At 39.3% G+C, this 15,650-nt stretch overlaps 1 protein-coding gene across 3 annotated transcripts; it reads right to left on the reverse strand.

The window, feature by feature from the left end:
• Nucleotides 1-264: 264 nt before the first annotated feature.
• LOC137296870 (uncharacterized) lies at nt 265-14,747 on the reverse strand. Of its 3 annotated transcripts, none has more exons than XM_067828747.1 (11): nt 14,559-14,747; nt 11,563-11,627; nt 9,528-9,611; nt 6,992-7,151; nt 6,308-6,447; nt 5,688-5,829; nt 5,329-5,411; nt 5,013-5,207; nt 4,108-4,255; nt 3,758-3,848; nt 265-3,428 (listed from the first exon to the last, which is right to left on the reverse strand). In XM_067828747.1, exons 2-11 carry the CDS (start codon nt 11,600-11,602, stop codon nt 2,862-2,864), a joined length of 1,650 nt encoding a protein of 549 aa, XP_067684848.1. In that variant the 5' UTR covers nt 11,603-11,627; nt 14,559-14,747; the 3' UTR covers nt 265-2,861. The 3 variants fall into 3 exon arrangements, with proteins under 3 accessions (XP_067684848.1, XP_067684849.1, XP_067684850.1); XM_067828748.1 differs by lacking the exon at nt 14,559-14,747 and adding an exon at nt 12,531-12,637; XM_067828749.1 differs by lacking the exon at nt 14,559-14,747 and adding an exon at nt 12,558-12,601.
• Between the last annotated feature and the right edge of the window lie 903 nt (nt 14,748-15,650).

Here is a 15,650-nt window from a genome sequence, read left to right on the forward strand (position 1 = left end):
GAGTGTATTAAATTCGAATTCAGTTTCCGGTTCAGAGATCCCTAATATTCCTGTAAACGGTTGGCATGATCACTTTTGGAACTTTTTATACCATGAATGTGTCAATGGTGTTATTGATGGGACATTGTGTGAGGATATACATGACAAGGTGGTATCTCAGTTGAATGATGACTTTTCAGAGCATGAGGTTTTTTCTAGTATTCAAAACAGTATGAGTGGCAAATCAGCAGGACCAGATGGCATAGCCGGTGACTTTTTCAAGACTTCTATAAGTTATATTACACCATTATTAACTAAACTATTCAATAAGTTTTTTGATGATGGTATTTTCCCTTATTCCTGGGGTATGAGCATCATCTGCCTCTTGCATAAATCTGGAAGCAAACTGGATCCAAACAATTTCAGAGGTATTTCTTCGATCAACTCAATGTGTGAAAATCTTGCTTCAATAATCACTAACAGATTGTGATGACAACAACATCATCTCAGTGTCAAGCAGGCTTTCGACATGGTTATTCAACCATTTATCGTATATTCACCTTACAAGCTATGGCAACCAAGTATTTATCAGAGAAGAAGGGGAGATTCTATTGTTTGTTCATAGTCTTTACCCAAGCTTTTGACTGCATTAATAACCAAGTATTAAGAGTCTCCACAGCATTGGTGTGAAGGGGAAATTTATGAAATTTAACATCAAGATGTAGTTGACATTATCTGCATGTGTAAGAACTCATACTGGCTTATCACCTTATTTCAACTGTAATATTGGCACAAGGCAAGACTGTATTTTAAGTCCTCAAATTTTCATTAGTTTTATAAACAAACAATCACAAATGCTGGAGAATGATGGCGGAAGAGGCATCTTTATATCTTCTCAAGCCAAGGATGATTTCTCTCTCCTATTTGCTGATGATGTCTCATCTGTATAAGACAGTGCTATGCAGCTCCAAATGAAAATCAATGTTGTTGAAAAGTTCTGTGCAGAGACTGGAATGAATTTGAATAAAACTGAAATAATGTTTTTTTTTCGCAACAGAGGTCATTTATGAGAAATGTTTTTTAAATGGAATACAAATTGAGGTTGTTAACATGTATAGATACCTAGGTAATGTGTTTACTCCAGGATTATCATGGACAAAAGAGAAAACATGTTTATCATCTCAGTTGAGGAAATCCATATTTTCTATCAACAATTATCAAAATCATTTTTGATACTAGTATATTAATGATTATGAATTGTTTAAGATGTTTGACTATGATTGCACCAATACTCTGTTATGGATCTGAAATATGGGGAATAAGCTGCAGTAAAATTATTGAACTGTCCACACCAGGTTCTGCAAGTCATCTCTTAAAGTCAGTAAAACTATCAACAACAACATGGTTCTGGGAAAGTGTGGGAGAGCTCCCCTCCAGTAGCAATATATCTTAAGAACAGTCGATTACTGGTGCAGACTGATGCAGCCTCCCCGAAACAGACTTCCTTATCACGCATATCACATGATGAAAACTCTGGTTGATAATGGTAAAATAACATGGGTTTCTCATATTAGACTGGTATTATTTCAGTATGGATTTGGCTTCTTGTGGGTATCTCAAGACATAGACTGTATCGCCACTTCCATGGATACGTTTAAACAGAGATTATATGACTGATTCACTCAATAGTGGCATGCATCACTATCTTCCTCATCCAAATGTAATTATTATTCACAATTTAAATCATCTCTGAGGGTTGAACCATATTTAAGCAGTGACTTGCTACCAAATCAACGTAGAATCTTAACTCAGTTTCGGTGCTGTAACTTCAGACTTGCAGTGGAATGTGGCCGTCATAGTGTATAACGAACGTCTCTGCCTCTTTTGTCATGCTGCTGGCTTTGACTATATCGAAGATGAATTCCATGTTACTTAAATATGTCCAAAATATCCTCAACAAAGATCGGACAACAGTAACCTTCATCCGATTTTTGTCATCGGTTAATATACATATTTTAAAATCATTGAGTAAATATCTGTCACATGTTTGCCCAGTTAGGAATAAATTAAGTGCAACATAAATCATTATTAAACTATACCTAGTATGTATTTACTTTGCCAGTTGCATGTATTATGGGTCTCAGGCCTAAATTACCGAATAATCCCGTCTGTCCGTCTGTCAGATACATACAGGCATATACCTACATACACGGTGTAAGGGTAAAGGGCGATAACTCCAAAAATCATTACATTCATCGTCTTGGTTCAGTGCAAAGAGGCATTAAGAAAGCTCGAAGTTTGGCCTGGATATTTCAGTCATTCAGGCCCGAGACAGCTGACATTTTCATGAAACAATAAGATGCACTGTCCAGTTCCAAGAGACAATAATAACAACAGGCCCCCCTAAGTAACTGAAGGCATTTAAAAAAACAATTTATAGCCCCGACAGCAACTAATACACGGGTGGTCAAAGATGGATAACTATGAAATTGAAAACTGTAGAAACTAAAACAAACTCGCCGAGACGGGTGTTCCTTCCAGTGACGCCATGTTTTGATGTGTGAGTTTCAGGACGCGACCGACAAATCATTGAACTGAGCCAAGAAATCTCCGAAGATGGCCGATCTTGTTTCAAGTATTACCGACATTCACATTGTTTCCGACAGGGGCGTTGTGTTTATGTTATTACCGCTTAACTACCAATGTCGTTGCAACTGTTTCGCGAGTGGGCGGCGTTTGTTTACATTTGAGATGAAATTCCTTCAAATTGGCCGTAATTCCTTCAGTTACTTAGGGGGGCCTGTTGTTATTATTGTCTCTTGGAACTGGACAGTCCATTACTTAGGGTGGCCTGAACAATACGCGAGCGTGTCCTAAGTCATCTACATGTTGTAATAGGTTGGGGCCGATACGTCAATACGAACATACTGATCGAGTTCGTGGTCGAGAGGGTCAGTACTGCTCACTGATGTGGTATTGTCCATTCTGATGTATGAATCATCCGTGTGACCGCCATTCCTGGCACTGCAGGCCTCTACGTATTGGCTGGAGGTCGGGAGTACAGGGAGGGGTTGCAGATAGTGTGGAGGGTAACGGACATAGCGTCCATCTTCGGACACTGGTTCCAGATACTGACTGCTGCTGGTGGAACCATGGCAACCGGGGACTTCGGAGTTGTCGGCAGGTTTGGCGTATATGCCTTCGAGATAATAACTGTCCCCATACGGAGTTGCCTCCCCTAGCACGAGTTCTTCTCCTTTGACCGTCGAGGGTTTCATGTCATAAGCGGTGTTATCATGTGACCCACTCATCTCGCACTCGTTTAATGTTGCATACGTGTCGTCGGTGGCTAATTTCAGGTCCGCTGTGCCGGGAACCACGTCCGGTATGTCTGCGTTCCGTGCAGTGACATCACTGCAAGCTAGGGGATTAGTTGCTGTGATGTTGGTCTGCAAGGAAGAGAACTCGTTCATAAAGAGAAATATTGTATCATGGTTCCCATGAAAATAATCCATAGACCCAGCGAGTGAGTAAGTGAGTGATGATTGAGATGGGTTTATCGCTGCTTTAAGCAATATGTGAAAACCTCAAAACAGACTCGTTATGGGAGATTCGAACTCGTGATCTTCGGATGCTTGATGTTTGATACGAAAAACGTCACATACGGACTGAGCGGTCTTAGGGCACAAGAGCCAGCTGAGGCGAGGGGTTTAGGTTTCATATTTTTATAGTACCTGTCATTTGTTACCTCATGGCTGATACGGATATCGTTACTCACGTGTTCATCTAGACTGGTATAGTCACGTGTGTTGGACTGTCCAGTGTCTGTCTGACCGGCAAACACACAGCTGACCGAGGGAACGTCGTGTCTGTAGAAAGCACAGCAACATAAAAACTTTCTCCCATGAACAAAACTCTGATTGAAATAAAATTTTGATTTAGAAAGACACTCCTTTGTGACGATTTTCAGCTGAATGCATACCACTGCAATTTTAATGTTAAAGGTATTCGAGCGCTTTTCAAAGATATATATGATGCAATATGTAAGGACATCATGGCAGTATGTGTTTGTGTTACCAGTATATATAATATTAAACACTATTGTTAAAAGGTCACTGTGTAGTCTACTTTCGGCTCTGTTTCCTCCTCCACATCAACACAGTGAGTCCGATGATAGCCAGCAGAACCATTGCCAGGAGACCACCCACTAAGCCACCGACAAGAGATGACGGAGAACTCCTTGGTTCCAGATCAGCGCCATCTTGTGGGGCTGCATCTGAGAACAGTTGACATGATTCATTAATTCAGGCTTCAAGGTGGATATAGGGTTTAGTCTGAATTTCATATTTTAGCTGTTTCATGAACATACAGTCAGTTTCATAAACGTTGGGGGATGGGTGATAACTCTGGGTTCACAACAGTAGGGACAAAGTCCTCTTGGAATATCACCAGAAAGCAGATTAACGCACCATGTATGCTCATTCACACACAGCATATGCACACGCACAATGCACTTGAATAATACGAAGTCGGAATTAGAGATTGTGATCACCTGAAAGATGAGGTGAAATTGTGTGTGTGTAAATGTGTGCGTCTGCATCTGGGTTTCTGTGTGTGTATGCGCGTGTGAGATCCGACTCCTCATAAACTATTGATCACCACTTGTTTGAACTATTTGCTATATGACCGTATCCCGGGACACTGACATAAGGCTATATCTCTCCACAAACACTGCTTGGTATGACTGCATCTCGGGACACTGACATAAGGCTATATCTCACCACAAACACTGCTTGGTATGACTGCATCTCGGGGCACTGACATAAGGCTATATCTCGCCACAAACACTGCTTGGTATGACTGCATCTCGGGACACTGACATAAGGCTATATCTCGCCACAAACACTGCTTGGTATGACTGCATCTCGGGACACTGACATAAGGCTATATCTCACCACACTAGTTGATATGACTATATCTCGGTACACTGACATAAGGCACTTGGTACGACAGTATCTTGCCACAAACACTACCTGGTATGACTGTATCTCGCGCCGAAGGTTTGACCGCTTCATTTGCAATGAAGACAGTATGATTCGTGTAGGTGGGTAGCGTTGTAGACACTTCAGGTGTGTGAGGTATCCGTGAGTGGACAGGCCGGTCGTGGTTAAATTTAGGTGTCAATGGCGGGGCGGTGGTTGTTGTCACCGAACACAAATGTTGAATACCTGTCCGATATACACATTCTTTTGATTAAATTTACTTATATCGTTATGCTCCTTGTTTCAGTTTTTAAACATCCTGTAGTATTTATTAGGTCCACTCTTTACCCATTTGTTTTATACTTACATTTTTCGTATATGTTGTCAAAAGTTCCCCTTCCATCGTCGCTCCATGCCTCATATATACACCGGAACCGACCACAGAATTCGCTAAAATTAAGCACCTTACTAAATTCTAAACAACTAGGATATCTATTTCATATGTAAATCAGTGAAACATGTTTCAGCTAATAACACTACAAACCATATAATCACCTACAATTTACGGGAGGGTCAATAACGGAACAATCATAGGTATTATTGGGGCACCAAACACTTATACTTACACAGTAATACCGCTTTTTGTTTCTGTTCCAATTTATATGTGTTTAAGTGTGAGAACTATTTACTGAAGAAGACCCTAATTGCATGTATAAATTTTCTCACCCACACTCCGATTTCTGGATTATTCCCCCTTGTAGCTGTTTCGCAAAGTTTTGTATCTCCACCCGAGACGGCAGAGGGATGTCAATGTGTTGGCTGTAGTCACAGGTGATGGTGGAGCTAGGGTTGATGTGGCAGTAGAAATCTGTATCAAGACATAATCATTATCTTCATACAAGCTGTCATTGCTTATATACAAGTTGTCATCTTCATACATGTCATCTTCATACAAATTATCGTTATACGTGTACAGGTTGTCATTATCTGTATACAAGTTGTTATTATCTGTATACAAATTGTCATTATCGTTGTACAAGTATACAAATTGTCATTTTCTGTATACATGTTGTCATTATATTTATGCTTCGGTCAGACAATGGTCTTCTCACACGCTGCAGTAGATCAAATAGGATTTTCTATAACGTTTTCATCTTTTTCGGAGTGGTGCATGTTTTAATCCCACTGAAACAGTAACCCTTGTGTTAACGCGATCTGTTGTAGCAAAAGCAAAGACTGCCGATGTGTTTTCACTGTAAATACTGTAACTGTAACCAACTCCTGCTGACTAATCTATTTGTCAAAGAAATTCTATATTACCTAAACCAGACCAAAACAAACATTACCTTTAACAACGTCAAGCCAGTGAAATACAACAGAAAAGCTGCTGTGTACAGCGAAGTGGTCAACGTTGTCGGGGTAGAGGGAAATGTTGAGGTTACACGCGTCGTTCAGCCTGGACGCTGCACATACACAGCTGCTGAAACTGATAACGAGAGCGAAGGTATGAACACATTATGTATGACATAACGTCTCGTGCTTGCATCTCAGTTATACGACGATTGCGCGGGTCGAAAGCCGAAGGTGATACGGATGTGGACAATGTTGGTCTAACCCAACAAACCTTATTGTTCCAAAATCGTGGGAACAATCACAAGATTCTGACTCCATAACTGTGTTGGCTTGGATGACTTGGTGACACGTGACCGAGAGATGAAACCTTCCAAGATTTATACATTACTGATAGCTACGAACGTTCAGCGAAACATCATTTTGTAGCTCTCATCTACTTCGTGATGTCTTCTTCATTGCAACGCTGGACAGTTCAAAAATACTGCCACGAAACGTCTTGCTGTGGCTTAATGAAAGACGTTGCCTTAACATTCGCTTCTTGACACAGACTCCTGTGCATTGGCAAGACAATCTGAATACCATGTGAATGAAATATAAAACATGTTAATGACGACATGTCACAGTTTGGTGAAACAGGAAGTTGCTGAAATGGTTGTGATACCACAATGTCATGGTACCTGTTGATGGCTGTCTGCATGCTGGTACCAAGGTCTCTGTTCCCAGAGACAGCGGTGGACCTCTTGGATATGGCGTGTCCCTCGTCTACATTACGGCAGCTGGGGCCGGACACCACGCACCAGGAGGTATGGAGGAGTCGCTCTATCTCCCTCGTCTTCACTACAACAGACATGAAGTAGTCCCATGATTGTGCAATCTTTAAATTATACCAAGCGAGTGAGCGAATGTAGTTTTGCTATTGCAGCGATACAACATGGGGGACACTAGTAATGGGCTTCACACATTGTACCCATGTGGAGAACTGAACCCGGATCTTCGGCGAAAGCTTAAACCACAAGGCTACCCCACCGCCCTAGCCTATACGAAGATATATTCTGCTGTTAACATTTGGCGTCTAAAACATAAGCACTGAGGGTATACTTGTTAAAGTAAGCATTGCTTCTTGAACACATTACTTTATTAGAGTGTTGCATGGCGACATAATATTTGAGTGTAGTACAAATACGGATAGAATGTCCAAGGTGACTCCACGAAAAGCAGTATAAATTAGAATTAATCATAAGGTGTGAACACCGACATGCCTCAAAGATATGCTGAAGCGAACACCTGCATACATATAGCATTTCCTGATATATACACCTATACACTTCTAACACCATCTGTGGCATATACCCACATACCTCTAACATAATCTGTAGCCAACACCTACATACATCTGACATAATCTGTAGCCAACACCTACATACATCTGACATAATCTGCAACCAACACCTACATACATCTGACATAATCTGTAGCCAACACCTACATACATCTGACATAATCTGTAGCCAACACCTACATACATTTGACATAATCTGCAACCAACACCTACATACATCTGACATAATCTGTAGCCAACACCTACATACATCTGACATAATCTGTAGCCAACACCTACATACATCTGACATAATCTGCAACCAACACCTACATACATCTGACATAATCTGTAGCCAACACCTACATACATCTGACATAATCTGTAGCCAACACCTACATACATCTGACATAATCTGTAGCCAACACCTACATACATTTGACATAATCTGTAGCCAACACCTAAGTGACGTTTAGAAGCTGCTATAATGAAGATGAACACCTTTTAATGGATAGACATATTATTAATTGTAATAGATGCAACGTTTCGATGTAGAGCCTATCACCGTTATCAAACTTGATCACATTAGCTTATATGGGACACATAGACATCTGACAAAAACAACAGCACAAGGCGAAGCGAAGAATGAATGAATGCATTTATCTCCTCCAAAAGATATTCGAAGATTAAATATATGTAACATCAGTCAGATACACATATGTACATATGCTGTTTACAAAGCACGGATATTTATAGTTTCGAAAGTATACATCAAAGAATCTTTTGGAGAATAGATATACATGTATATCGAAAAATGTAGTATGATGGTTTGCCATGCTGTATCTTCAAGGCCAGGGATTTTAAGTTTCGTAACACAAGTACAGGGGCATCTTCATCAGCAAGCATTTCAATTAATACATATACATCTACACTCGGTAGGTCAAGTAGTGTCACATAAAAATAATTTCTTTGGCTCATGACAGATTGACAATGTAAGATGCGGTTGGCAAAGCCTGCAAAAGCACACATTCCTCTGAGAATATGGCATTAGTCTAGGTAGACTCAGTGTTTGGTGGAACACGGCGTATCTGGACATATCTTCTCTTATGGAGGGTCTCAGTTTCCATTGAGCTTCTTCATAAGAGAAGATAGAACTTACAACTATTCTGCTCCAAGCTGTCTTTGACGGAAAAATACCAGTTTGCACATGACGTAATACATATTTCAGCACATTGTACTTTTTAAAGTACATAACAAAGTATTGCATATACTGCGTGAGTTAATTCTAAGATAAACAGTGATAAGAATGCACAGAAGAGAGTTTTCGTTGATGAACTATAAGCGGTGTAACATAATCTTCCAAGGAACAGTAGAATATTGTGCAGAAACCTAGGTTGGCACACACCTAATATGTTAACATACGTTTGTTGAACCATTGGATGCATTTAGCGAAATATTGTTGGGTATTTTCCACCAAATCGATATTGTTACCTTATAATGTAGTCATGGTTTCACAGCCATAAAAACTTGTAGGTAAAACCATTCTTTTCCTTATATTTACACGTGTAAAGGATGTAATTCAATACTGTTAAGACCGAATGAGCGCCATGAATTTATGGTTTGCCTGGCCTTTTGACAGTTATCGGAAACTCTGATACTGATAGACATTTACTAATTGAGGTCTTTCAAAAGGAGAATGAGATTGTTTTTGATGTACCCATTAATGCCGAACGCCAGACAGGGACCAACAAGTACCATACTATGACGTCTTTTGGTATCGAACTCGATATTTTCGCTTTCTCCGATAAGTGTACCGCTAACACAGTCTGTGTAGCAACCACATAAGTGCACATGCTGCAAAGGTGTACCGAAAAAGTTATTAGAAAAACCCATACCTCTGATGAAGGCAGCAGCTAGTGCCGACGTTACACCCGAGTCGTCATCATCGTCGTCAGCAACAACCCCAACACCCAAAGCACCTGTCATCAGAAATATGCAGTGAAGGAGTGAGCATCCAGGCCACCATGCAGCAACCATCTCAAACATGTAAATACACAGGAGGCAACACCAGTATAAAATGGGAATATATGACATGAGTGAGTGAGTGAGTGGGTTTAGGTTTACGTCGCATGAAACAATATTCCATCTATCTGGCGGCAGATCTATTTGATCCGGATCTTCACGCGTTTATATGACATGAAGAAAAGTACATAGTTTTGCACGTTTAACTGAATGGCCAATCTTACACAAACCTAGGTTAAAAAGTACGGAAAAAAATTGCCGGGGTGAAAAAGGTCGTCGGAAAAAGTCCCCTTTTTATTTTCTAGCAAGAACTGGACTGGACTTGAGACTACATTTCCACATACTGTTTTGGCGTGCTTGGAGTACACATTGACATTTAAGATCAGTTTAAAACCACCATTGTTGGTCTGAATGACTTAAATGATGGAACTGATACCGCCGTAGGATGCCAATACATGATTTATAGTAAAATCAGTTGTGAGTGTCTCAGTGTTGGTACCGGGAAAACATATTGCAGGGAGTATATATAACGCTTAACATATATGTATTCCCTACAGCATGTTTTCACTGCTACCTAGCTCTTGGTGAGGTGCTTAAGCTTACACACCGAGACACCTACGATTGATTTTACTACAGTTCTGTGGTCTGATCCGTGAGCATATCATGTTTATTAAGACTTAACAGATCAAAACTATAGAACTTCTTTGAGAGGAAGTGGTGAAGATGAAGATGAAGAAAAGCCAAATTCTATGGACACTTGTACCTACACCGAAACGTTATTGCAATGAACAATAAACAAGTTGACTATCCATAGAACTTGGTTTTCCAGCGATTTAAAAATTTAATCTGTCATTATAAGTCATTTCTTCGTGTATTTTGTTAAAACAATCTTGTCAAATGAATATAACTAGATCAGTTTTACTACAAAATGACTTTTTTACTAATGACTTTTACTGATACCTTTTTACTAAGGCATTTTTGCCAACAATCATTATTATCAGCCTTTAATACGTTTGAGTTGCTGGCAGCTGAAACAACTTGGACAGCAATTCAAGAAAAATGTTCTATTTGACATCCGGTCCACATTCCTGTCACGTGTTCATACGTGTTACCATATAAATGTGAATTATGGGAGATTTATAGTTTGAAACATTTGAGTTAAAACTCATGCATTAGACAAGATGCTAGCCTCTACAAAATTGTAATTAACTAGCAAATATAATCTTGGGGTGCATATACAACGCTCTTCAACTTACTCAGTGATGATCAGTGTTATAATCAGACCTTCCAGCTGACGGCGATGGAGTTTCAAGAATAATTGCAGAACACTGAATGCAAAAGACTAAGAATGTATGCGTGTGCGTTTGTGCGTACGCTTTCTTGTACTTATCTTGACACACGCCAGATGCACAGTGCCAGCCAGCCGAGACACCACGGCTGATCGGTGTCTGAAATGTCCCTCTAAAGCCAAGAAACAGGCTAGGTAACAAGTCCCATATTTTAACGTCATTTGAATTTCTGCAGCAAGGGTTCAATCCCCGACGTTTTTCTTTCTTGTCAGACACGTGTCCGCCTGACCACGGTGAAAGCCAGCAGTATTCCAAATGTGTCATGTATGCCTGTATATTTTATTCTTGACTGACTGTCATTGACTACAATAACGACCTCCAGTATTTGAAATTCTAGTAGATAAATTACTCCCGTGAAACCTGTCTCTCCCCACTCCAAAATCCCTTGAAATGCACTTTAATCATTTAAGAAATTTTGGATATATTAACTTGAGTAACTATTTGTTGACGATTCCATCAATAGGCATTAAGAAGGTCTATGGATAAAGGTCGTCACTTGTCAGGAGCAGGAGCGCATTGGTAGTCAAGATACCTGCCATGCTACAATAGTACTACATACCTAGTATTAGTACTGTCAGGATACCAGTGGGACGGTGCATGCCGACTATTGTCTTCCACTGAAACCTATAGAATAAGATAACATGAACAATATTATATAGCATAGTTTCCTAGACCGATAAAGGCGAAAGTAGAGGGACTGTCAGTAAACTATACTTATAACCACTACGAGTATAGCAGACTGTGGTTTCGACATGTGACTATACATATCGAAATGAAATAAAGTCCCTATGTAGTCGAAATGCTTTACCAAACTACGGCTTTAACGAACTAAAATGAGTCTAGCCTTTTGTTCGACACAACCGTGGTTTACAGTACCTCTGTAGACGATGGGAGGTAGTGTCGCTCCATGGCAGATAGAAACACTTGATAGAAACTCTACTAAATCACCTTCAACTGTACAGCCTTGAGCCAAGGACATTGTTTGTCATTCAGCAAAAACGGAACACGAAACCAAACCTTGCACGTTATGAATGATGGAGCTTTTGTTCAGGCTATGCCTCCGGGCATATGCTTCTATACACAACAAAGGGTAGACGTGTCATATTTCAAACATATTGTCCGTCAACAGCATACACAGTAATATTTCAGCCGTCTATACTCGACTGTTCATCTTACTTAGGTGGCATACATTCAAGAGATTAAACTGTGCAGCTCTGCAACAAAACATGAATATTTCTATCGTTGGATTATTGATGAAAACATTTGAGTATCACCCTTGTATGCATGTTAAGCGTTTTCGGGCGCTTAAGAAACATTCGTTGTCGCCTATGACTTAAACAGCTGTAAACAGTGAATTAAATGGACCATTATATACTAAACACAAACCACTATCTGAGTATTTACAATGTCGGTTTCCTATAATCCCTTTCTATATAGGGGAGTAAACCTGACGTAAACAACAGTAAACATATAATCCAACGACACTGGTTTGGGAGTTGTTCAAACAAATAAATATTTGCCCGTTACCTGCGTGAACACAACTGTCTGGTATACCTGTGTGTGGTAGAACCTTCGTTTTTCTAACTGCTTTCTGTCCTCATATTAACTTGGTGTTCTAGATGTACATTTCAACCACATGACAGAGAGCTGTATGACAACGAGCATGGAGACGGACCCTATGACTGACATGTCATGTAAGATAAAAAACAATGTAAGCGCCACGACCGGAAAATGACGTAGGACGTTGTCATGTAGGAGCTCATTTTTTGGCATTTCATATTTCTTTGCAAGACGACGGAATAAAGGGTTTATTGTTATGAGGTACGTGACATGTGTTTTTTTAAATTACTGGTTCAAAGTGACAGTAGATATTAGTATATTCCATGCATGAATTATAGAATAAAATACATTGTATGCAACATTAATCAAATATTCAAGTAATCCGTTAACGGGACATGAAATGGACTGATGCTTGCATATTACAGAATGTACTTTTAGTACAGACATCTTAATTAAGGAACAATCTTCATCTTCGAACAGAAGAGCATGCCATTTATAATTACTGTACATGCCATCTTTGATAGGCGATGTTCGTTATATTGTAGAATATATCTGTTGTATATCTGTTTGCCAATACGAATATTTAGCTGACAATTTCGTAACTATGGGTTTGATGGCTGTGTTCCTTTATTAAACTTTTCGCTTTTCATTAAAATATTTATGGAACATACAGATTTAATCATAATAACGTTTTTGCGTTGTAAATGAGAATCTGATTACGTTAACTTAAAAAATGGAATGACAATTCGTCAAAGGGTTAAAGATTGTGTACAAGCGATACAATGTCGTATATATAAATAACTCGTCAGTCACAATTACTACATTGAAATTTTACGACCTGTCAAATCAAACCAATCCCTTTGACGTGACTGTCACAAGATGAGAATGTGAATTATATCTCTGCGATAATTCAAAGTAGGAGGTTTATTGTGGGTTTTCCTTGCCAGATGACGTTGACAGGAATCAGCTGGAGGTACTGTACCCAACATGACGCTGTTCTTTATTGTGTAATAAAATGTCAGTTGCCGCCATGTTGGGAATGTGTATGAGGCAGGTGTAACAATGGCGGCATGTCTTGGGATTCCATTCCGTGTCAGAGCAGGTCTAATTGTGATGTTTATTTTAAAAATACTGAGAAATAATTAAACAGCAACAAACATTCCAGTCGAAAAAGAATAACAATTTTGAAAAGTGACATTATCATAAAAGCGCAGAAAAGACTCAGAACCTTCTTATCTGTCTGTGAAATGAATAATTGTCAATGGTAATTCTTTGTGTCAGATGACAAACGGGATTCATTATTCATCAGGCAGTAGTATATAGTCACTCCCCTGCAAGATTCGGTTAAAAACGTCATGTGCCGACAAAGGTAGTTATTAAAGGTCTTTGGCGTGTCAGGGGGTCTAACGTGCATGGGGTACATAACCATTGCAGCTCGTAAATTGTCCATTTCACTAACTCGGTGGTAAAACGGTGTGACCACACGCCATCAACGCACCTGTAGCCCCTGGCTGTCATCGACACTTACTGCCCACGTGACCTGTCAGAGTGCAATGTACATGTACATGTTTAGGTCGTGTGTTCAAGCAACGAATCTCATTATGCAATGGTCAAAGTACTGCACATTTTAGGCTAAATATCGATCCATACCTAACAACATTTCTCGTTATTCGGCCAACAAGAGCTAATATGGGTGGAGGTTATTCTAATTACAATAATCGTTTCATGTTTCTTGTAATTTAACATGAAAATAGTCACGTGAAATTCTTTTCTATATTCCAAGCATAAATATTTTGTGTTTTATTATGTAGCCTTTATGAGCAGTTAATATGGGTAACCGATATCATGTATAAACTATTCATTCAGATCTATAGAATATACAACACAGACATTATTCATATAGGAAAGTAGAACACATAAGTATAATAAGAAATTATACAGATGTTTACTGACAAATATATTTGGAGTGGCAGATATTGATTTAATAGTACCTACCTGATCGTTTCAAATAACTGAGCGTTCTGTAACAACTAAACTCCGGGAGAAAACTTTCTACATTACTTGACCTCGTGCTGTTTGACGCCAAACATGGCCGTTGTTTGTGACGTCACAATAGACCGTAACTTATTACTCTATCTCCTGGACAATAGCTTGACCAGTAACACCGAGTCCACTGTGGAATATGTCACAGGTGAGCTGGCTGCTGGACACCTTTCGTGTTACATCAACTGTGACGCATGTAGTATACTGCATGTGATTGGTTGAACGCTCTAGCGGAGGTGTCGCCCACAACCTTTCTACACACATCTATATATATATATCTTACGGTGCATGACGTGAACCATGTCTCAGGAAATTGTTCAACATTTTTATGTAATCAAGCATTTTAAACCAAAACATTAATGTGTGTTTGAAGCATATTTGTTAATAACACTAAGAAATTACACCTTGTAGAGATTAGAAACGTCTATAGTTTGGAAAATTTCAAATGAAACTTTCCTAAATGAGTTAATGGTTTCTAAACAACGTTAACATTGGCAAAATCATTCAAAGGAGAACAGCAAAATTTAGCAAGAGTCAACATCGGAAAATATATATACTAGTAGTAACTTCATTTATCAGTATAATCAGTAAGCTAATATTGCATTTAGTACGGGGATGGGGGTCACATAAATTAATAATGACATGAAATAATAGTATGAATCCTTTGTAGGAGGTAAGTCTAAAATATATCAGGAAAAGGTACCCACCTTTAAAATCGATTTTATAAATTTGAACATTATTTAGGAATTAGTCCTTTCGTTATTTCACATGAAACCGTGAAAACACAGTGCCGTGATACATGGAGAAAGGACGTGAGTCAGTCAGTCATAAGGAAAAGCTCACGGACACGTTTGTAGAAGTCCTAAAGGTTACATAGGTCATGGGTCAAGTGACCACGGTAAGGTAATCCATTGACAATATCGCCTGACATTGTCAAGACTGTCACTTTCCGATACTAGCAGGTAGCGTGTTGCCAGAGTAGGAAGTCATATACCCATGCTCAACTGTGTCCTGCTGTAGTGCTCTATTAGGGATTTAACCTTA

This window comes from Haliotis asinina, chromosome 9 (assembly GCF_037392515.1).
Source record: "Haliotis asinina isolate JCU_RB_2024 chromosome 9, JCU_Hal_asi_v2, whole genome shotgun sequence".
Lineage (NCBI taxonomy): Eukaryota > Metazoa > Mollusca > Gastropoda > Lepetellida > Haliotidae > Haliotis > Haliotis asinina.